Raw genomic sequence first — 25613 nt, forward strand, 5'->3', positions numbered from 1 at the left:
GCCAGGTCACTGCCACAACTGCACCCAACTTCAAGTGTGACATATGAATTTAAGGGCTTTGACCCTGACCAAATGCTGCTGTTATCTGGGAAGCCTTTCACTGGTTCCCACATGTGTCTGGAAGTGATCTGGAGCAAGGTGTTCTCCATTCAGAAGAGCTCTCAGCCAATATTCACTAACAGACATCTGATATAGACAGCAAGATAACTACACCTCATGTCCTTTAAATTTGATGCAAGGCACACTTGTGAAAAAAAATCATAAATTAATTTTAAAAGAAAGATAATCTTCGTATTTCATTACTTTTGCACCAATGCAGAATCTGCTAATTTATGTGAAGTGATGCCCTTTTGATCCTCATAGCAGAACATATTCCCAGAGCTAATTCTCACCTGTAATTTCGGAGTGCTTTTGTAGGCAATGTACAGAGGTTTACATCATGTTCCTTGAATCAGATCTCCAGCTGGTACACATTTTGTAAATTCCACTAAAAACACAGGGAATGTCCTAGTTCAGACTTAATGGGCTGGTACATAAACCTTGCACTGAGCCAAACTACCTTACATTAAAAGCATAAAGATGTTATGATGATTGTTGGGATTGTATTTATTGATGAAATATTATAAAAATAAAGCATATTTAAATGCTTTTGCATACTTATTAATATACTTTATGACTCTTTTTTTCCTCTACAGTGTTTCTTCATAGGTTTCATTATGAACTAGGGCAAGACATGTCTCAAATTCCATCTCCAAATAACAGATTACTGACTCTCTGCTTAATACATTATAGGGTTTTATTCAGCCTGCTACGACTACTGCACAGGAAGAGCTACTCAAAGTTTCCTTTCTTCTTTTTTTTTTTCACAACAGTGGGAGACATGCCAGCTGGGACATTTTAAGTCTCTTTCATTAAAAAAAGGTTAAGGTCAAAATAAGTATGATAAACATGGTAGTTCATCTTCTCAAAACTCAAGATGAAAGACTAAACAGAAGAGAATATTTTAACCTCACTAAGTGTAAAATCTATTTTTTTTCCTTAGTGCATAATTAGAGGCAAAAAATACTTGGGAAAAAAACATTTTTGCTATAAACTTTTGTCTTTAAATGTACTCAGTAGTTAATTTCACAACTATATAAGTCTTACATTTATTACATGTTTTCAATTATCTAGATGACTGACACTTTCAAGTTTTATGGAGGATTATGAAGAGTAACACACTTAAAGAGAAAAGAAATACATTTTCCCATGGTAAAAGGAAAAAAAAATTAAAAGAGAATCCACTTTTTTTTTTGGTTAAATTTGTTGTCCATTGTCTAAAAATTTCTAAATGTCTTTGAGACAAGGATGTCTTCAACATCCTTGCATGTAAGACTACATTAAAATACAGTAAATCCATATACTTTGGTTTCTTATACTAAAATACTTTGTTGTAAGAACACTAAAATATGTTTTCACTCACTTTCTCAAAGAAAAAAACAGCACAAAGGTTATCAGATGAATGGGGACAATAGATTAACTTCCAAAGAACTATATTCTGTTTCTTGTAAAAGAAAAGTAAATTTATAGCACACCAAGCTTTTATTCCCAAGTGAATATAATAACTGGAATGCAAAAGTCTAAATGTGGCAACAAGTAAAGCTGGTCAAAGTATAAGTAATGAAACTTGAAACGAGGGAAAGAGATTTGAGAGGTTAAAGGGAGATAGGGTGGAAAGCTCACAAGGCAGACCTGTTCTCCCTCAAAACCATAAGAAAAATCTTCAGTACAGCAAAAGCAGCATGGGTTGCATAAATTTGAAGTGACAGAGCCTTTTGGACTGTGGTGTTATTTAAAGTGGAAGGATCTTTTGGGAGGTGTCAGGGACCCACAGAACACTACAGAGGTGCAGCTTTCTGCCCAGCCTTAAGGGTTAAAATGAAAGGAGAAATATCAAATAGACCATATTAAAGTAACTTTACCTCAAGGACTGGTGCAGTGAATTGCCCATGGAAAGATAGGGAGGAAAAAAGACTCAACTAGCTATTTTCCAAAAACACACTGCCACAGAACTCCTCAGTTAACCCAAGAATATAGATATTTTTTTTTTTTTTTTTTTTTTTTTTTTTTTTTTTTTTTGGCATTCCTTTAATCATAAAAAAAATTGAAATCACAGAAGCTTTAACAGATCTAATGATTATTCTTACTGGATAACATAAGTCATGTGGCATCAGTGGGTACAATGTCCCAAAAAAGCTGACATACACTTTATTTAAGGAAGAGGGGAAGGCTTCTAGGTGGTAGTTGCAGAGAACAGGCAGCTCACAATGGTGCCAGGTCAACAATCAATATCATAACTGTTCTGATTTAAATACCACATACCCTGGGATGGCTGGCACTGTAGAGGGTGTAAAGTCGGGTAAGAATTTAGTCTAAAGTGCCCTCTTGGGCTAATGACTGTGATGTGCTCAACATGAGGCAACACCAGGGCTGATGCCAGGGGATATCTGAGCTAATGCAGAAGGCAGCAACCCATTTAGCAAATCGTGTGTTTGAAACAAAGATCTTTACACCAACACTCTGTGACCTGCACTGGGTGTCTGCCAACAGCTGGGTGAAACTGAAAGTGCTAGTTTTGATCTAAAAAGTCAGAACTGGCTTGGCACCTGCTCCCCTGAAAGATTCCCTTTTCCCTTCCTTTGTGCTGGGCAGCTTAAGAGACCTGGTGTTGAGAGTATTCCCAATGGAAGTGTGAGTGTATGGAGGCAGCAGGGAAGCAAGAGGAACAGGGAAGGAGAGAAAAACTGCACATCTTGATGTGAACCAGTCCATGAGGTTATGCTGTAACAACCATCCCTTCACCCGAGTGCCTGAAGAGGGTATGATTTCCTGTTCATGACTACTCAATGAACACACTAACTACTGGCAAAAATTCAGCCTCTGACTTCATGAATGGTGAAGTTATTCTGAGGTTCTCCTTATTCCTTGGCTTCACTTACAGAGTTTCCTTAAAGAATGATAAAAAAGTACTTTGAGTGGTACATAATTCTTCTTTAAGCCATCATTACACAGCTAAATAACAAAAAATAACATCCAGGCTTTCTATTTTCACATGATGCCTTAAATCCACAGTAAAAGTCAAATGTATTTTATTAAAAATCCATATTTTTATCAGTGCTTAAAGTGCACCTTACTCCCAGTCAGTTAAAGTCTCTGCATTCAGTGGTGCTGCTCTGAATTTACTGCTTTAAGGTTGAAGCACTGCACTTAGTGTAAAGACAGACATTCAGATATAAAATAAATTACATAGCAACAATTTCCAGAGAAATGCCATGTTCACAACAGCAATGAAAAAGACTTAAAGATTTTGTAACTGAATGTTTGGAATGGTCAATGAATAGAACACTGATTTTATGGCTGTTTGAAAGACACACAACACATAATGCATTTGCACACTCGATATCCAGCTCTTCCCTTAGCATAGAAGCAGTTAAAAGGTACTGGATCAGGGTAAGGAAAAGTAGCCATGAAGTTCAGTTGTTATTCAATATATTATTGTACTATTTTCACATATTCCCTCGAGGAAATGAGAGCAGAAACCTGCTGCACAGTCAGTACACAGCTCAGTTATGAGACTACTGTATTCAAGCAGTGGCTAAAGCCTGGGAGATGCCCCTCAGGATACCCCTACTAAATACTCCTCTCTGATTTAATCTAGTTAGCCACAGGGTGTCAACACTGGTCCACACAGAGGCAGGCTCACTAAATTTGTATTTGCCAGTTTAAAAATAAATCTTAAATAAAACAATCTAGAAATAACAGTTTGAACAATTTGACATGTACAATAAACATAGGGAATGACTTACAAGGGAAGGAGACTGAAGCACAGAGCAAAAGTGAGTTCAGGAGACACCCAGTCCTGTTACTTAAGCAAGCAGTGAAAAGGAAAAAAATTCCATTTGCTTAGAGCCAATGGAAGCAGGTACATGTCTCAGAAAAACAGGGTTTAGATAACTGGGAAAAAGGAAGATTAGGATAAATGGAAAAGAGCACCAGGCATTTTCTTCACCCATTAATACTGCTGTTCTCCAGATTCTTTCTCCAATGACATCAAGAACCCAATTTCCAATTTTCTTTTTTTTTAAGCTGATCATGCCATTAAAATTGTAATTGCACAGCATGTGTACAGATAATTAATCTTCAAGGCAAAATCATCCAAAATAAAAGTTCCATCTTACTGATCTCATGCATGTAAGATGGCAGTACCCTCTTTACCTTTACCAATTATTGAGCAAAATATCTACATTTAGCCAAATCCACTAAAAATAGCTGGTTACCTCCAAAGCTTATTAAATCTTCAGGTTTGCTTTATATAAAGTACCTTTTATTCAAATCTATTGATTCTGTGCTATGAGCTAATCATGTATAATGCAGCAACAAAGTATATATTTGCATATTCTACTTTAATAATAGAAAACAACTGTGATAAAGCAAAAGTGCACTAGATAAAATCCAATCTTTATTACAAAAGTTAGACTAACAACTGTTCTACTTCAAATGAGCATTTTAAAATCAGTAATTCTAAAAGAAAGAAATTAAACATCATATAACTGCAACAGAATGAAGAGGTCCATCTAAAACTTGGGATTTATAAAAATGACTTTGCACTGATCTTTGCTCAGGGGTTTTTCACCATGATCAAAGCTGCCAAAATAATTTTCCTATCCAGAACTTCAACCCCTACACAGAATTTCCATCACTTCACTATTCTAGAATTTCTGGGTTATGAGTATTTCATAATTTCATACAATACAATATATTTGTATAATATATTTGAAATACACTGAATAAATCTGGTTTTCTCTTCACCCCAAATGGGAAGTCCCCCCCGTGCCCATTGTTAAACAACCAAAATTTTCCATGCAGTGCCACTGAGTTACAACGAGAAAAAGATATTTTTCAAATTACTGAAGACACAGTTTATAGGGAGTGAGAAACACTGTAAAAGAGATCCATACATATATACAAGTCTTAACAGAAACAGGTGACTCTGAGAGTTCATTGAGTCAAGGGTGTGGAAAGATGCAGGCAGAAACTGCACTCACCATCAGGGATTATACTCCAAGTCTACACAATCCCTTTGAGAATTTTTTTCTTGACTACTAGGGTCAAGTCCTGAAAGCCACAGAGTGGTCTGCTCCTGTTCACTAAAGCATTTAAACATATGCTTTCTCACAAGCAAATCAGATGTGGATTCAGTGGAACTACCCACATGCTTCAGCTGAGCAAGTGCTTAAGTGCTTTGCTGGTCAGGAACAGCAAGATTCTTACTTGTAAGATCCTCCCTTAAATCCCATCCATTTGTGGTTGTAGGAATTGGTAAAGGGTCACAAATATCCTGCAACATTCTCCATGTTCTCCAGAATCTTATTTAATCTTCAGATAAGAGCAACTATCAGTTGTTTTAGCATTCTGATATCTTTATTCTGTTCCCTGACGAAAAAGTATATCTCAAAAAAAAAAAATTACCAGACTCTTAAACAGAACAAACCTGTCCTTTTCAAAAGCTTGGTACTCAAAAAATGCAATGATGCAGCAGGTTGAGCAAAGGCTACCTTAGAATATTAAAATCCTTCATTATCCCTCAACATTGGCAGGCAGACATGGCACTTCTGCCTTTTCCATAGTGGGTGTTAATTCAGACCCACGCAAGAGTCAATCACTTGTCTGTGCTGATCACAGGAGATAGGCTCACTATCACTTTCAAAAATGTGGGCAGACAGTAAGAGAAATATTGTTCCAAACTAAAATCATGGCCATAACTATTTGCAAGAGGGGATGAACATACACACTTAACATTGATGATGCCTGACTGCTCTAAAAAGCAATACACCTAAAGAAAACCAATTTTATAATAAAAATAAATTTTACCTTTTGATGTTGTGGCCAAAAGCTGAGTTCAAGGAGTTTGGGATTTATTGGTACCTTAAATCAGTTATACTGCACTAGTCCTCACCTGGGCTTCACTTTATGTCCTTCTTTAAAGCACAGTATAAATCTATACTCCTAGCAATTTTAAAAACTTCTTTAGGTTACATAATTCACTTTATTTTGATAGTTTTTAAGTCTAACAAGGCTTTACACTAAGACCATTAATTCTAGACTGCTATAACACAAGTGATAATTTGAAAGTGTCATCTTTCCAGTCTTCTTCAGCAACTGTACTTTATGCAAAACCTTCCTGCAATAATGATCACCCAGTCTATGTGTCAGAGATCAGTATTTCTCTGCAGAGAGAATTTATAGAGAAGCAGTGAATCAATTTTAAGATCTTCTGCTAACAGACAGTGCTCTGCATGACCTTGCTCTTTGCTCTATCATGTTTACATTTTCTACTACAGTATGTCTCTAATCCCCAAAGTGTCCCTAAGGGAACTTTACTGTTTTTTTAAGTTATGCTTGACTGCTGAACTCTGCAAAACACAGACAGGGAAGAAAAAAAAAAATTTAAAAAAAATTATATGAACTAATAAGTTTTTTTTAATCTTAATTTTCTCCCAATTAAATAGTAGAGGGTGGTTGTTTCTTAATTTAAAAGATCTAGAATGAGGATAGCCATTCATTCTGTATTTTCCTCTCAGGAAAAATTACTTTCAAAATATTCAGTATTCTCTTATTATTTATTTATAAATTCCTCATTACTATGCTAAGAAATAAAGAACTCCGGCATAAAACTTGAGAAATAATTTTAATGGGCAGTAGTAAGATCAAATATTTAGCTGCAGCTCACAGCTTTTGGGACACAAATTTGACTAACTGGCCTGTAAGTACTCTGAATTTCAATAAACTCCTCCAAGCTGTCTGTGGGACAGATTACTCTCATTAACATACGTATCTTGAAAAGATCCCATGTGAACTAACACTTAGGGCAGTTTCATTATTAATATCTTAACACACCACAAGGAAATTTTATACTGATACCAGTGAAAATTTAAAAAATTAATACACTCTCTCTCCATGCTGCAATCATAAAAGTACTTCCACAAAAGGATGCAAAACATCTCCCATCTCCACTACTGCTGCCTAAGGGAATGGTATTTGAAGAATTTTACATTATATAAGATGATAGAGTTTTATACTTCTATGTTCTTATATCCTTGCCAACATATGCAAAAGAAATCTAGGCTACCAAGGAAACAATTATTGTCAACAGGCAATGCATTAGGCACATTTGAAGGTAGATGATGAAAACAGGAAGATAAGTCAGCACCTCTTGCCGTGCAGACATGGAATGCTGGAGTGGAGGTAATGAATCTTTGTTAACTGCAAGCAGGGCAGGGCTTTCAGAGAAAGATGAACTGTTAACAGAAGATGCACAAAGTAAAAGAGAGCTGCCATGTGCCTGTGGATACAATGACTGAAAATTATCATACACCTTTGATGTCCTTACCTGCTCACAGCACTCCTAACAACCTCTCCAGAACACAGCTTCACATTTTCATGTCTAGTACTGACTAGCCCAGAACTAACATGCCCAGTACTAACAGCCTAGTGTACTTAGAGGACCAGGCATGAGATAATTATGTGCTTCTTGCATCTGTCCTAGGTTCTACAAATCACTTGGGTAAAGTTACCTAAAGGAAGGAAAATACACTTAATTTTTCTTTTTAGGGAAAAAAATTGCATTTAAACATTAAAAGATGCAGATAGAAACTCAACAGAATTTCTGAAAAACATACATTTACATGGAGTAACCAATCCATGGCAAAAGGAACACGTTGCTAATTACATCTCAACTCTTCACCATTAGGAGTGCTGGAAACTCATGAGCTTTCAACACAGTGATACACCTTGTTTGCACATTTTCTACCAAACATTCCTGAGGCTCTGAGTAATGAAGACACTCCTGCTCCAGAGGAGAGAAAAGAAGGCTACCTACATTCATGAAGCTCTCTTTCATACCTAGTCATAGATCGATAGGAATTTGCTCATGACAGGTGACCCAAGGTACGAATCACAGAAGCTGGTGCTGCTAATACTTCTAGATCATGTCATGAAAAAGATTTCAATCTCTGACCTTGTCACTTCAGAAAATACTGAAGATCTGTTTCTTAACTGTGTAGATGTATACACAATTATTCTAATCTGCTTGTCTCTTTCTACATCAACTCTAATCTACCAAATAAGAATCACATCACATGAGTTACCTACACTGATGTTGTTATGACACTTAGATTTTAAAGTACTTGAGTGATATATGTATACAAAATAGAGATATTATGCCACTTAAAACAATGTAAATTATTTCTGATAAGGAAGCACACCTTTATTCCTCCTCCTAAATTCAAAATATGATGAGTAATAATTTCCACAAGGAGACTGAGTAATTTAGACAGCAATATTTTCATGCTTATATGTGGTTCTGTGACTCAGACAGCTTTCACCCATTAGAAGTCAGTGTTGGCTCCTCATACAACAAGACCAAAAATACTAGACCTTAGCACTAAACATTATGCAACTGCAAAAACTTTATCTTACCTGGAGAACTTAGGAAATCTGGCTTTCACAAACCCCTATACAGAAGGACTGATTGCAATGTAAGGCATTCAGATTTCAAGGGATGAAAAAATATCCAAAGTGCAAGCTCTTCTCCATTTGCAATTCTAGCTTAAGGGTTTTATTTTTTACAACATCTGGAATGAGCAATGGTATGTTATGGTGACTTTTGCCAAAAGGCACGTAAAATCAGCATACATATACATAGATACACAACATTTGACCATATTCTGATACAAAAGAAGGTGATGGCTTTGGGAGTTACAGTTGAGGAATGGGTGTTTTCATAAGCGATAAATGAATCCCTAGTGCCATTCTACTGATCTACCAGCAAAAAAACAGGGATTAATCTGGCCCAGGACATCAACTGTAATAGTAAAATTATTTTGTGGCTGCTTTTCTATGTAGATTTATTATCCCTTACTGTGCAGACATATATTGTCAATAAATAATGTCCCTGTTCACCTAGGAAAAGGCCTTTCCTCTTAAAAAACTACATATGGTAAGTCTGTGTTTGAGCAGTTTCAATTTTTACAACATTATCTTCAACAGAGATTTCAAAGCTTCCTCTACTAGCATCATGAAACTATGCTGTATTTTGTTTTTCTTCTCAGAGACATATTAACATATTAATAAAAATTTTCTGTATTAATAATGAAGTTTACAGCTCTCATTTGGGAATATTCAGAAGCTTTGATTCTGCCAGTGGTTAAAAATGTACATAACAAAAGTCAGGGGAAGTATTTGCATTCTAAAAACCAAGTAATACTTAAGCATCAGCAGGGGTGGATCATAGTTTGCTTCCATTAAAATTAAAAAAAAACCCAAATGGTATTTACTTACAAATATTTCTTAAGCACTTTTTCCCCTCACATGCAACACAATGGGAGAATAGAAAAATTAACAGATATTTACTCAGGAGTGCATTAACAGAAATTTTTCTCAGTTTCTACATGAAAACATATACTATAACTTGATACTTTTTTAGTGGGGAAACAGCAGTTCAAAGTTAATTTTGTATATGAAAAACAAACCATGACAAAATATTGGACAAAATCCTTAAATCATAAAAGCCATGGTTTTAATATCAGGTAAGGAAGGCAACACTTCATTTTGATCACAGAGTTTTTTTCCCAGGGATCAAAAAATTTGGAAAAAGTGCAATAGTGAATTTATACTGGGATGTCATAATTTTGTCAAACAAACTTTCTCAAGGGGGATGTTCTTTTCACTGCAGTTTGTCAAGCTTTCCTTTTCAGTCATCAATATATAATGATTTTTCAAAAAGGATATATTGTCCAGCTCCCAAGGAAAGCATAATCATATTACACTGCCCGGAACATCGCCCTCAGCCTGATCTTGAAATCACTGCATAGGAAGATAAATGATATTTCCATTGCAAAGTCTCCACACATAGTTCAGTGTTTTAATAGTGTGTTCTCCAGATATGCTTTTCCCTCAGCCTTTCAAAAGCTACAATGTCAGGCAATATGATGAACACAGCAACATAAAGGTGAAATCAGCTTTGTAAACCAAGACCCACAGGTAACGCAGTTGCAAAATTAGGCAAAGGCAAGAATGGCAGTGAGGTCTATCTTGCTTCACATGAGGTTTGCTGGCTCAAAGGGGTTTGTGTGCAGCCCTGACACAGCTCAAATTAAGGAGCTCTGAAGTATGAGGAGGACAGCTCCATTGGCTCAGAGCTGCATCCCAGCTAACAAGGCCTGACAAGGTTAATTGCTTCAGAGAGTGAAGTATTGCTGCAGTTTCTAGAATTCCTAGAATCCAAACCCTCGTTGCTCTATAGAACAGGAAGATGATCCTCAGTTAAGTGTGTTTCTGACACTGCATTCCAGCTAACCTTTCTAACAGCTTTCCATTAAAATTGAGTCAGCATTTGTAAAAATCACTCACATCTGTCTTCTACACCAGAATGCATAAACCAAAGTTTCTCAGGAGAAGATTGGTCTGAATTATTCATTATTATGCCAACCACCTCAATTAAAAAAAACCCCACCCTACAAAACCACCTACTTACAAGCTCTTTTTGTTGCTCATGTCCATATTAGCAACATTTCAACCCCGTAGCAGAAGGCCTGCTCTGTACAGAATGCCATTTATTCTGCAGAATAAAACATTTTATGATATTTACTTCATAGCCTTCCTTTGGCCTTGGATAGATGGTCCCAAAAGTCACTGCACTATTTTCAGGCTCTGCCTTTTGATGTCCATGGACTTAATAAAAAGGAACCAGGTGGTCAAACACAGCTCCAGTCCTCTCCCACAATTCCATACTCACAGCTCTGCATTCAGAGCTGCTCATCTCTGAGGGAGAACAGGAAAGCAGCCAAATTCTCAAATATACCAAACAGCCAAAGCATGCCCACAGTAACACCCTAAAATCAGCTTCCCCACACAGACTCTTACTAGTGCTTTTTACCAGCACTTCTGGAGGGGCACAACACGTCAGAAAAGCAGGACCAAAGCAAGACAAAGCAAGTTTCCCAATTTCCTCTATGAACTCCACTGAACTGAAAGTTGTCTTTGGACAGATTGCTTCCTTGTTTTGGACTGTTTCTGGAATTTTCTTTCTTTTTGTTTATTCCTCCATCATCTTTGACAAAATGGCAAGGATTGCCCTGTCACCTCAGTCAAAACTTTAATAAACCCTGAGGATTATACTTCCTCCACTAAAAGTCCAAATTTTTTCTATTTAATCTTCTTATATACATCTTGAAGAAAGCAATGATCAGCTTCAGCTCTGCTCTGAAACAGGAGGGGACCATAACAACAGCAGTTTGCCCTCAACTTCCTTTATAAACCATGAAGTAAAAGGAAGCAAAATGTGGAAAAGCTAAAAGACAGAATTAACGTAGAAGAATTTCTAGACACAGCAGTTTAGCTTTAGCCTTTCTCTATTTAACAACAAAGATCAAACTGCTGAAAACGTTTTGCTTTCTGAAACATATGTATTCTTACAATTTCTGATATCAAATAAATACAATTTAATCCACATAATATCATAAATCAGATCCAAAATTAAGAGCACTCCATATGCTCACGTAGTTGTTTGCTAATCTTTCTTAGTAGCAGAAACAGAAAGTGAGGCGTAGAAGAGGATGCAAATCATCAGTACACTTTGTAGAATGATTTTTTGCACTGAACACAACAGTTGTGTGTCAGCAGGATAGAAGACAGACTTTTAGGTTTTTTTTTAAATTATTTCTTTCTAGTTTATTATGTTTTGGACTCGCCAAGTAAAATATAATAAAAGCATTATAGATAACGTCTTTATTTTCTGCTTCTTACCATTTATTAAGGGTTCTACACCAGTTAAGGGTTGACAAGGCACCAGAAAAAAACAGGGATGTGTTATTTTTTATGCAACAACCACTATTATTAGCACTTTTAGCGCTGTACTTTCTCTCAAGACCCTCACCCACGATTGTGTATCTTACGTATCCATGCACATGGAAGACATAAAATACATGTCAAACAAAATAAAGCAAGTTATTAAGTCAAAATAGACCCTAAATCTTAGTGGAAGTCAACAGATAAACATACTATAGGTCTAGCATAGCCTAAGTACACAATGCATAATTCAGAGCTGAACTAAGTTTACAACTTATTGCAATATTTCTTACTCAGAGAGAGGTCTGGTGTATTAAAGCATTGTTCAGTCACTAATTCAGCAAAACTCATGAGAAACTTCCTCCTTTTTTTTTTAAGCCTGTACAGTGCTATCTCTCCCATGATAGGCATGCCTGGGAAAAAAAAAATCTGGTCTGAATCTGTGTATAATTAAACACAGAAATTTATTGCTAAATTATTTGTACCCTGCTCTCACTGCCACATTCATACATATATCGCTTTCTGTCATTCCATTACAATTGCTAGCAAAGGCTTTTCCCCTTATCATTGGCTTTCCCAGGCATCCATCCTTCAGGACACTGCCAGCTGAAATATAAACATCCTTATAAAAAAAAAGACATATTCCTCTCCAGAGGGCACAATATAAATCCATCATACAGAGTGTAAGGAGGCTATGAAGGAACAGCAGGATATGTGAATCAAATAAGAGGGAGAAGGACAGTTGGGGTGGAGATAGAAGACTGCAATGTCTACTTTACACCCATCTCCCAACTCCAAGCCAGGGCCTACGACTCCTGAGCTGCTCAAATTCCTGTTGTCCAGCCAACATTCAGGGGTCACTTCAGGTACTTGCACCATAAATGCTTTGCTTTCTCTGTGGGATGAAGGATTTGGCACTGGTTGTGACAATGTCTCAATCTTCCACATATTTAAAAGGAAATCAGATTACACTATTTTTAAATCATAACAATAGGATCACATGAGAAATGGTGACCTCACGTATGGTTCTTTACTGGTAACCAAGAATGGAGAACTATGTCAAGACTCTGTAGTGAAACAACTTCCACAAATACTTAACGGGTAAAATGCCACTGCATCAGTCCAGGGCACTGATGGGAAAAGATGATTATTACAAAGCATCCCTGAGGTGAAAAAAACTGGTTGAAAGATATTTTACATTAAAATAAACAATTGTATAGAAACAGTGCTGCTCTTTAGTACTGACTCTCCTAACTGTTTTCCAGCATCTCAGTACAAACCTTTTTTTCTCTCCAGTACTTCCTCCCTGGTTCAGCTACATCATTGGTATTTCCATTTTCCATACAAATCACCAAGAATTTACTCATTCTAATGTTTTTCTTCTCCTCTCATGTTCTACCATTCTAAAATCACAGAGTTATCAAAGAGCCATAGAATGATTTGGGTCAGAAGAGACCTTAAAGATCATCTTGCTTCAACCCTGCCATGGGTGGGGACACCTTCCACTTTTTCCCAACATTTTCCCTACCTTTTTCCCAACATTTACTCCATTTCCTAAATAAAATTAAATATCTTGAGTCATGAAACTTACAAAATTTTGTTAAATAAATTTTGTTATACAGTTCTGTCCTCCTCAATTAATTATTGTGTAACAGTACTACTTCAGTTCTTCCAGCCTGCTTTTCAGAGTGCTGCCCATGAGCACAGTCAAGCACCGTTGTTTAGGATGATAAACACATTCAGTAAAGTATCTTTTATAAACTAAATTACAGGATTTATAAAAGAAAATACATATTTTCATGGGTTTTTCCATTTTTAAAATCTGAGATTTGGATATACGAAGCAGTTTCTGATCCAATGTCTCAAAAAGGACGTCTCTTACACATGCACTCTTAAAAATAATATTCCATTGTAAATTTCAGTTACAAGAATTGAAATTGAAAGAATAAAAGTACTAGTCTTCCTTTTCTTTAGTATTAAATGTCTTAATAAAAATTCCATGTTAAAAGAAAAAAAAAAAGATGAATAAATGCATCACTCACAAGGCAAACCCAGGATATGACAAATTATGGGACAATACTTAATTTCATGCCAGTGCCCAAATGGCATATTTTCAGTGACAGGCTTGTCATCATTATTAAGAACTTCCCCTGTCCCCCAGTGATGAAGAAACACATTACAGACAAACACATTAATCTTTCCACACAGTACAATGTAAAACCTTAATTGCAACCTCATGCTTCCCCCCACAAACACACAACATACCACAGACCCAAACCATACATATGTCAACCCTATCTGTTGATGTTCTTAAGATTGCAGCTAAGGCTTTGTGTTGAACTGTGAGGGAGATCACTATTATTGAACACAGTATGCTTTTTTCCTCAATTAAAAGTTTAGAAAAGAACCCAGGAAATCCAGTCTGTCCTCATGAATTTGGGGTTGCAGGTTTGTGCACATATAGAGACACCTAAAACACAGGTTTCCAGCAATAGGACTAAATTCTCTTTTTAAGGCAGAACTCAATACAAAAGTGCAGTTCAGTGACAAAACCACAAAATCATGAAAGCAACTTACTGAAATGCCATTTGTGTGCTGACCAGAGGCAACACTTTATATCAGAAACTGAACTCAGCACCTCACTATTCCTATTTTGCCAGTATCTTAGTGCAGTAGAAAGAAGCTTGGACAAAACCTGACTACAATTCAATCCAAAGAAAACAAAATAATTTTTTTCATGAAAGTAAAATAATTAGAGTAACTGAAGGGTTAAAGTAAAATGTTGAGGTTTTTTCTTTAAATCCACTGATACAAGGATTGGAATCCAGGTGTCCCATAAACACTGAGTGATATTTCTTTTCTCTTTCTAGATCATTATTGCAATGGCTGTATCAGGAGAGACTGACTGCCAGTCACCAGGTTACAGCATTTTCCAGGCAGATGAAGCATGTGGATTCAACCACAACGTATCAGTTAAAATTTCTTCTTTGAGAACCTAAGCACTACCTTCCTTTCTGCTACAATGACTGAATGAGTGAAACAAAAAAATTCTTGCTTGCTTTGAGAAGAAAGAAACCCCTTACTCCCATCACTGGACAAACTGCAAAACAATTCCCTAGTTACAAATATGAAAGCTTATTTGATTAGTAAAATATGCTCGCACACTGGCACTTTTACCAAAATAATTTTTATTCCTGCCTGTTTCTGAATTTTCTTGCACTTTACAACTCATTTTCCATTACAGAAAGGTTGTATTAGTTTTCTGCTGCTGAAAAATTGCAGGTCATCACTCCATTTGACCTCCATCCTGTATTATTGCAATGCTACGATTAAGGATTACCCTTGAGATCACTAAGACATGTCAGTCAGCGTACTTCAACAGTGGAAGCAAAGATTCCCATGGTTTTGTTCACAAAAGTACAACTTAATAAATGAGACAATGGGCAAAGATTGGATAACAAAATTTGTCTGCTCAATGTTCAATAGATGTAACAGGATATGCCCTTCACATACAGAATTGTAACACAGAACTCAGGGCATTACTTTATTCCCACTTGAGTGGGACTTGTGCAGCTTGACTTTTTCTGCCTATCATCTGTGTTCCCAATGTAACTACAAGATACACTGCAAACACTAAAGTTCCTCAAGTCAGACAGGGAATGTCAGAACAAAAAAATGTTGATTTCTCAACTACCAAACACAGGTAAACACAGACTTCTCTACTAGCTTACACAGGTTTTAAAGAATGGATGTAGATCATGCTACAGCAAAACTTACTGCTTCTGTTTTATGGAGACATGGCTATGAAAGGCAAAATATAGATCTTTATTTACTTTTCTAAAGTATTTTAAAATATTATAAGGGGACAGCAAAAAAAACCTGCTGGCTGCAGTACTATACTGAAGTTTCATGGTTCATTGAAACTTCCAGGGAATAAATTAATTTCTTAGAAGAAATATACCCCTACAAAGCAATTCCAAAGCTTTATGGAATAACTGCAAAGTAGAGACCTGTACCTATGACATGCTCAGGACCTGTGACTTCAGCCTTTCAGCAAAACCATGTCCTGCAGGACTTCTTCAGCAGATCAGCTTCTATGAGAGGAGACTTTGCTATCAGGTTCTGGTCATTTTTACAGGGTCTCAGTAAGACAGAGATCAAAAGAAATGTCTCTGGTCCTCTGTAGATTTACATGAGTTCAACTGCCAATATTTCTTAATTCACAATGAAACTGTGCAGGGCACCCTTCATAAATACCTATCCAAAATGTTAGGCAACTCAATTTTAGTAGTGTGCCAAGCTGTAAAGTAACTGAAAGACTATTTGTTCTTCCAGGGAACAAATTTCAAGGTAGCCAACTTCGTATTCATGTAGCAAATCTACAGGCATATCACTTCCACTTTTTTTAGTAACTCATTACTTAGCTGAATAGTGATTATTTAGACTACTAAATGTGCTGGAATTCAGATTGTGAGGCAGACTCACTGTTTGTATTGTTATAGGATAGACCTCAGTCTCTTCTTGAACATGAAAATTACATGTAATGAGTAATTTCCTGAATGGAAGATTGCTTTATGGAGGTATTTATCCATTATAGTAAGTTATTTTTAGTGATTATCCTAAGTGAAATAAAGTTCCAAAAGAAACAGGAACCATGCATATCCTACAATAGTTTATTTCCTTAAATATTATGTAAGCATCATACATTCAATAAAACCTGTATTTTCATCATCTACTTTGTGTCACATGAAATACCTAATCTTTAGTTCTCAGTTTATACTAAGCTCAAAGGTGAGTAATTCCACATTAGGAAAAATGTCACTAATAGACTCTGTAGACGTGTAAATGGTATTAAAAAGGTCAAAGAGACCAAAGTCTGGCTTTCATGAGGTCTCACAGCTACAAGGCGTTTGTCTTTGTTGTTGGTGCCAGTTAAGGCATGTCTGGCTTATTTGATCCCCCAGATTAATACAAAGAAGATATCTGAACTGTGAAAAAAAAAACACAACAGGAAGCTTAAATGCAGCCATATGGACCATCTGATTCTTTCAACCCCTTAACAGATGAGGGTTGAAATAACTTCCTTTGCTTATTAGCTAATTAAATCATCCTAACAGTGTATAAAATGGCTATAATAAAAGTGAGTTTAACCATAACCTCCAGCTATGTTCCATTAAGTCTCACATTCTAGTTCATCTAAACGTACAGTGTACACCATACTGCTAACTGAGGTATAAGTACATATTTTCTCAGCTTAAAGAAAACCCTCATTTTAAAACTAATGCAGTTCACAAGAAGACAAGAAATTAAAAAATTATTTTAACATATCCATTCATATATATTTAAGATTTTTACCAAGATTAAATATTTACCTTTACATGGCATTAACTAAAAGTCACTTATGTTTTAGCTCCTGTTGAACTTTCTAGATTACATTACAGTATCTATAGTAACTAAAACTGTTTGGTCGGGGCTTTTTAATGTTTTCTTAACACAAGGAAAACTGTGGAATCAGTCATAGCAGAATTGAAATCTCTTTTAAAATAAAACACTGTGACTGAATGTTGTGCATTACATGCATGAAGATACATTAACTCTTCTTGCTTTTCTAGTGTGGAGTCTACTGCCCTTTTTATGACACAATTAAATGACTACATGAAAAAGGCATCAATGATTCTAATGCCTACATATCACTAGGAATCTTCCTTCTTCAGTTCTTCCTTTATCAAGTTCTGATGAATTTTAATTAATGCAGCTGGAAGGACTCTACAAAATTTATTCTCAGAACTAGAGCAAAGCCTATGACTCTTTCCAGAATGACTGAAAGCTCCTTTATATTGTGTTATCTCCAAATGATAACTGTACCTTTCAATGTATATTTATTTCTCCCAGATAGGAATAGCTAAAGTACATTTCCACAACACATGACTTCCATTAGAAGATGTGATGAATGACCTGCTCTCAACAGCCCAGGGAAAAGCTCATCTGTGCATACTGAAGTAATAAGACTACAATGAAATTTTTCCACACATTTCACCATATATTATCAATTGACATGCACTGTAATTTTGCTAGAGATAGCTAGAGATACCATCCTGCCTGAAAAAGTAATTTCCAAACTGCAGTTTTCAAGGATGCTAATTATTTTATTGATGCTTTGAAACCCCTCTTCCTTAAAATTGGAATGGCTTACAATTCACATGATAATGCTGCCAAAAGTGGCTAGTGGCCTATGAACAAACAACCATTTGAAAGAAGAAAATTTTCCTTGCAATGGAATATAACAGTTACATAATTTTATCTCAGCTACATAGGCTGATATTCACTGAGGCATGAAGAATCAATTCAAAGCACCCTGGCTCATTTAGGCTTGCACTAACTTGCAGCGACAAAGCTGCCAGTAGGAAACTAGAGGGAGGTGCTTCCATATTTATTGCATGTTAGTGAGTTAGGAGAATGTGGATGGAGCAAGGAGCTGCAATTTGAAAAAAGTGAGTCTTTTGTCATGAAAACAGAAACAAGAAAAACAGTGGGTTACAGTAAATGGGGAAGTCTTATCCTGTGGATCTGGGAATGCTACTCTGGCTCAAAGTATTGCTGCAAATAAATAATGATCTAAAAATTATCAATTGCTCCCCTTCATATTGTGTGCAGCCTTCCTCCTGCTAAGCTGTCCAAAATCCTGACCATCCTCTAACACTGTTCTGTATGTAGGAGGAAAAGATGAGTCCATCTGTGCCGCTGACAGTTGCCCGCTTTTTGTATCGGCAGAGTAGTCAGTATAAATAAATAGTCAGCAAATACAGGGGTTTATCAGCTCATGGTTTTGTAACTCTAACCACAAACTTCATTTCAAACGTTCACACGAGCACAGGCAGACCCACATAGTGCAAACAAATCCCTCTTTTCTGCTTTCATCAGTAGCCTCACTTGCCACAGCACTCAAGATCCTGCAAAATGGAGCTGCCCAGCTTCCATTTTTCTAAATCTTAACTGCACAACTTCCCATAAGTATCACAAGCTAACATCCCCATCCCCTCCGATTTCATAGTAAAACTACAAATGTATTTGTAAATCTGTCTCTATCAAAATGATCTGGTATAGAAAAATCATTCAAGATTATTAAAGAATTTAACGTAACTTTGATCATTTTGACTGAACTAGGATAGAAGCAAATATAAGTACAAAGGACCATCACTACTAGCAGAGTGTAAACATGCAGTGCTAAACTTGAGGAGGCAACCTCATAACCAGATTCAGTGGCTGCCAGAACAGGTTCTGTGAATGGAGGCTAAGACACACAGGAGGGTTAAATCAATCGTGGAAAATTTACCAGCGTTTTTACTCCAGCCACTGAGATTAGAGTACAAAGTTAAAAATGAAATCCATTGACTCTTGCATTTTCAGACTAACTTAAAAACATGCCACATTCAAAATAAACAAAACCCCAACACAGATAAGATAAGCCATTTCTAAGAAAAAAAACAGTGGGTCCCTCTACTCCATTTTGGCAGTTTTATCATAATAATATTTCAGTTCTACTACTCTGTTAGTACAAGGCTGTGCTGTCAACAAGTTGGAATTCATTCTGGGACAAATGTATAAAGAAACAGTAATAAAAAAAGCTATGCTATGGCCAGGAGGAGATTCCAGTGATGAAATAAGTCTTCAGGAAATCAGTAAGAAAACTCTAAGCTGTAGTGACTTAGTGTGACAGCATGCAAGCAGCGGGATTGCACAAACTTTGTATTACTTGAATGAATTCATGCTTCAGGCTTATCTTATTATCAATATTACATAGAAGAATGAAACAATATTGAATTTTCAACATCCAGTCAAGTAATTTACTTCTTAGGTTACTCTTTCCATGTTACTGAGGTGTCATGTGCCCACAAGACAAAAAACCCACACTCTCTAGTTCAAGAACCTTTCATTGCCTATCACCCAACACAAGGCTTAAGCAACACTATTTGCAGTAGAGTCCAATGTAAACATCAGCAGCACCACAAAACTATCCTAACACTGAAGTTACACAATACTACTAAAAATAATGAGAGGAAACTGCACAAAATCATAAACACATACATTCTGTTTATGATACAAGAAATCAGTTTTCATTGATTAGAAAAACATTTTAGCTTTGTTTTAACAAAACTGACACCACAGCTCTAAACGCTCAAAGATCCGTGCAGTGTTGGAGCCCAGCGGTGCAAAAAGGCTGAAGTGTGAAAAAACTGCATTTCCATCATGCCAGCTGATCATAAAAGAGGGTGTTTACTCCAATTTTAAATTACCTGCAGGAGGACAGAAATGCTCCTTGTATGGAGCAGTTCAGCTGGGATGGACCTACAGTGACCATGTAAGTCCAACTGCCTGATGAAAAGTTAGTGCACGTTAGTCCAAGTGCCTCTCAAACACTGACAGGGATGGGCACTGACCACCTCTCTAGGAAGCCTGTCCTACTGTTTGACCACCCTGTCTGTAAAAAATGCTTCCTAATGTCCAGTCTAAACGTTCCCCACATGATATGTCCTATCACTGGATCCCAGAGAGAAGAAATCAGCACCTCCCTCCTCATCTCCCTGCCTTGGGAAGCTGTGGAGAGCCAAGTTTGTCCCTCAGTCTCCTTTTCTTCAAACTGGAAAAGTCAAAGTCCTTAGGCTGTCCTCATAGGACATACCTTCCAGCCCTTTCATCAGCTTTGCTGCCCTCCTCTAGATGCATTCCAACACCTTAATGTCCTTCTTAAATGGTGGTCCCAGAACTGCTCACAGTACTCCAGGTGAGGTCACAGCAATGCTGAATACAATGGAATAATACTCTTCTTTTAAACACCTGTTTATACTGTGTTTCATGCACCCCAGAGTACAGTTTGTCCTCTTGGATGCCAGGGCACAACAGTCATAGTCAAACACTATCTGATGTAGAATAAGGTTTACCAGAAGCAACATGCTTTCCAAAAAAAAAGAACCACAAGAGCAAGTTTCTACAGAATTCATGCTTACTAACATTATTGATCTGTTAATAACTCCCCTAAAACTGCATTTAGTGTCTCCTGAAAGAAAAATCCAAGTTTGATAAAGAACTGCAACAAGATTGGGCCACACTGCTTCCAGGTAAAATGGCCTCAAATTCCTGCTCAAAACAAAAAAGTTTTGGGATTATGCATCCCCCCCCCCAATCAGTTCCCTACTGGCAGAACTTCCTAAGCATGTTCTCTCTGAGTGAGTAGCTCACACAGCTGCAGGTACTCCACGTTGTCTATACACACATCCTCCTTTACAAACTGTACATTGCATTTCCATAACAGTTTACTCACCTGTAAGATTCTGCTCCTTTACTATTTCAGGTTTACTGGCCACTCTTGCAGACTTTTCCATCTTTTGTAGAACTGTCTACAGCATTTTTATGATGCGTGTTGAGCCCCTCACCAACATTTCCCGAGCTCTATCACACAGGTAAACTGAACTGTGTCCTCCATGACTACAGTACACACCTTTCTACCTTTCCCTTTCACTGTCCTCCCTGCTTTTTCCTTTTACCTTTGTGTCTCTGGTATGAAGTTGGTTCGTTCCAGTCACGACTCAGAAACTGAACCAATGGGATGGCAGAGTAGACAAAAATTAATGCTTTGAGTACAAGACCAACTGTCAAGATGACAAACCTTAAAAATTCGACCTTTAAAAGTCTCCACTAATCTGGTTGCCTCCTTTTTTGAGTACCCAACTTTAACTACAGCTGCATGTAATCAACAGATGATAATATTTTTCTACTGGAAACCTCAGGTTGAAAAAATTATTATTAAACTGTGACTTCAAAATCTTGAGAAAGCTGTAGAAAAACAGAGACTAGAACTAAAATATTTATTCCAGCATCATAAATACTGTGCCAAGTTTTTGCTATTCTATTTCAGTCATTTACCTTGGGCTAACTAATATCTTTAGAAATGTATTCATATTTAGAAATTATTGAATTTAGAATACCACATGTACTAGTTAAAAATTTGTGGCACTGGCTAGTGTACATAACACCTAACCTCCCAAACTAAGCATTTTGTTCTTCATTGTTTATTATGCTCTTGTTACCATTTCCAGCTATTTTTAAATATATAATAATTTATACCAAGTTGTTTTGTGAAATACAGATGTAGCATAAATTCTGTATAACAAAAGCCATATTCAATGCTCACTTTATAATGTAAATACATACTACATCATACCTATATACATAGTGAAATTCATACACATAGGAACAAAATAATTTAAGTGCAAATCTTCAAGTTTAAAAGTTATGAGAGTAGAGAACACAAGTATATACACACAGATCTGCAAAATCACAAGTATTTCAGTTACAGAGTAGCATTACATTTCAGCATACTATATTTTTCTCACTTTAACTCTGTTTTCCATGTTGACTTTAATTTTTTTTTTATTTGCTTGGTATATTGAACCCTGGCTTGGAATAAATGGATTCAAATAAACACAGTTCAGTGCCAGAATTGCCACAGGCACATTTTTTTCTTTCAGTGGTCCTGGGAAGTGGTTTGTTAAGCTATTGTTCTCAATTAAAAACTCATGTGTTTGTTCAGTACAATATGGGTCGCTGCTTTGAGTGAAAGATTCCCTTGACATGGCAAAACCTCTAATTGTAACAAGTCTATGCCAAGTATGTTTAACCAGATGCAGCCCCGGGTTTGATTAGCAGCCACTGGATTCCATGTACAATCAGATAATGATGGTTTTGCTTCTCTGCTGAGCAAACATCCTCAGCTTTTAATCAAATATGTCTGTGTATCTATAGATGTATGTACATATATGTGTACATATCTAAAAACCTCTATACACATAATTATGAGCAGCACAACTATTTTAAAACGATAGTTCATCTCAACTTATTTGACCTTTGACTGTTTAATCTTAGAAGGACCTATGCAATACCAACTGAAAATAAATGGAATAAAATATTTATTTTGGCAGACACCATACAGATATAGTGAAGAGACATGTGGTGCATGGAAATTTTTTACCACACATGTAGACAGCAGAAAAGGCTCTGGAATACATTTTTGTTTTCCCACTTGTGGGATAGCATCTATTGGATAATGATGATATTAGAACTGCAAAGACACGTGCCATCTTGGAACAACATTCCAGTACTCCTTAACTATGCCTGAGGGAAGGTGGTGAAGCTTGGTGTTTATTTTATATAAGAGTGGGTATTAGTTAAGTTAGCTAATATGACTTCGAGAATATTTTGGATTCTGCTATTTGCATTAATTTTTTTTACTTGTGTGTATTCAATAACGGCTTTTAGTGCAAGCACATAAAACTAATTTCTATCCCCTTTTATAGCCTGGACTTCTTTTATTTCAGAAATAAACACAGTATTATCTCGAATACCCAAAACAATTAACATCATTTTTCACATAAAGAAATAAATGTCCTTCTTTTATACAATAAATACACAACCGTCTTGAATTTTACCCTGCACTGCACGGGTTTCTTTTGTTCAGAAGTACAAAAATGACTTCAAAGAAAAAGGTAAAAGAGAATTAAAAATAGCCAGCTTAGTCTAAAAGTAAAACAAATTTTAAAAAATCTAAGTGAAGGATATACACTTGTGTCTTTCAAGTATTTATCTTCCACAAACATCAACAACACATATTCTGCAGTATTGTTGAATATATTTCCCTCTACACTAACATATAAAAGCATATTTATTTATTTCTATATAAACTGTTACACCGAGAAGAACATGTGTCAACTTAGCTACATGAAGTACATAAAAGTAATTAAAGAAACTAAACATAAAACTACATAACTAGTTAGAAATCAGGCTATTTTTTTTAACTCACTTGCTGAAATTAATACCTCTCAATTAATCATCATTCCCAGGGCACTTTATGTAAATGTATTGGTGTCCTGGCCTCTGTCATTGCCATTCATAACCAGCTGAGAGAGAGATGGAAAAGTAACTTGCATTTACTTACTACCACAGTCTTCAAACCAAGGTTGGTTAAAATAGCACAGAAGACATTTCTAATTTCCCTCACTTAAACTTTTCCTTTTGCATTTTCAGAGTGAAAGCCAATGTACTGCACTATTCTAGACTGTAGTTACACCTAAAGTTTTACAGACATTTTAAGAGTAGCAGCATCTCCTTATCACAGGCTTCACAATGAATTTTCATCATGTAGATAAGCAGCTAAAAGGTGGTTGAAGACCACTCAAAAGTCAGTACACATATTTTATCTTCTTCAGCTAAACTTTTTTATGTTTACTTAGCAAAGTAGAAGATTTGGGGGCAGAGAGGAAGAATTGTCCTGCTTTGTATCTACATTACAGCACTTAGTACTGTGTTACACTCCTCTGTCATGCAACATCATAACCCCACGGATATGTTTTAATTCCTCCTTCACAGTTTTCTTCATTCTCATTTCTGTGTTGAGTATTGTTTCCTCTGTGTGGTCCTGATTTCCTAACACCCTGAAATAAACCATGACGTGAAATAAGTCATGTTATGTTTGATTTAGGAGCTCATAAATTGAAATACGTATAATAGTACCAAATAAACGATGGCAATTGCAGATTTCACCTGATCCTAAAAGAAACACTCAACTTGTAGGAAGAAAGTGTCCAGAGATAACCTGGGAGAACACCAATCCCTCCTCCATGAGGCAGGACAACAGGCCACAGCCGCAAGATAAATTCACTGTCTTCTCTTTGCCACTGCAGCCTGGCTGCTTGTAGTAGCTTAGTTATTTTTTTACAGTAACCTCAAATTTGAAATGTTGTCCTTAACACAGACATATTTTATGGGTGTGATACAGATGGCAAAAAGCATTGCAGAACCATACCTGCAAAACACAAATGAAGTTTTCCCATTTTGAGACGATTAATTAAAGAAGCACCCTGGGAAATTGGGCAGTTGAACGTAAGCTCTAGGATGGAGAACAGGAGAGCACACATGTCCTGACTTACTGATTCCTAGCTGTGTGCAGCCCTCTGTAAAACTGAGAAAACATGCAAAAATGACAAATTCCCAAGGAAGAACAAGAGATTTTCTAACACTGCGCTCCTTCAAGGGCTCTGCTAGCTGTGGAGAACTGGCGAAGAACTGACACTGCAGAGCAGCTCATCCTCTGGCAAGACTGGCTGTATCCCTCCTGGACAATTCTTGTACTGCAGCACTGGATGCCAATGGAACCATCAGCAAATGCTTCTGCCTGGGAAAGGAAATCGCCTGACACTGTACCCTGAGGATAAAAAAACTTTGGCTTTGTTAAACCATGTATGTGTGTGTGTAAGAGAATTCCACAGCCAACAGACCTCCACTGAGAAAGCCCTGCCACCAGATGTTTAAATCCAGGGATTGTTAGTGCACCAGCTGATCCCAATTGCTGGTAGTGGTGGTAGTGGAGGCGCTTTTGGCTCTGTCCTTTGAATTGGGCTGTTGTCTCCCTAGGTGGGGCTGTCGTTTTAATAATAGATCATTGTATTTCCCAGTAGGAGGCCCACCGCCATGGTCCCGAGGAGGATGGGGAGAATTAAGCTCCTGTTTAATATTTTGTTGTTATGTCATATCTCACAAATGGCATTGTTTTACTCTATAGTCCATGGAGAGATCTCACGCTTAGGACTTACAAGGAAGAAATAGAATTTTCAAATTTGCTTACACAGAAGAGTTAGGTTATAAGCCTGTGCACGCACAACATAGAGAATTTAGGA

At 36.6% G+C, this 25613-nt stretch overlaps 1 protein-coding gene across 9 annotated transcripts in view; it reads right to left on the reverse strand.

Moving 5' to 3' along the window:
* The window catches only part of ERC2 (ELKS/RAB6-interacting/CAST family member 2), a 419948-nt gene that overhangs the window by 154661 nt on the left and 239674 nt on the right, over positions 1-25613 (reverse strand). The window contains exon 14 of one of the 9 annotated variants that reach the window (XM_069027753.1): positions 24195-24371. The exons of the other annotated variants lie outside the window; for them this stretch is intronic. Coding sequence (XP_068883854.1) covers positions 24245-24371 — 127 coding nt within the window. The 3' untranslated portion in view covers positions 24195-24244. Of the gene's footprint in view, positions 1-24194; positions 24372-25613 lie in introns of those variants that run through there. 9 annotated transcript variants of the gene reach the window in all.

This window comes from Aphelocoma coerulescens, chromosome 12, assembly GCF_041296385.1.
Source record: "Aphelocoma coerulescens isolate FSJ_1873_10779 chromosome 12, UR_Acoe_1.0, whole genome shotgun sequence".
Lineage (NCBI taxonomy): Eukaryota > Metazoa > Chordata > Aves > Passeriformes > Corvidae > Aphelocoma > Aphelocoma coerulescens.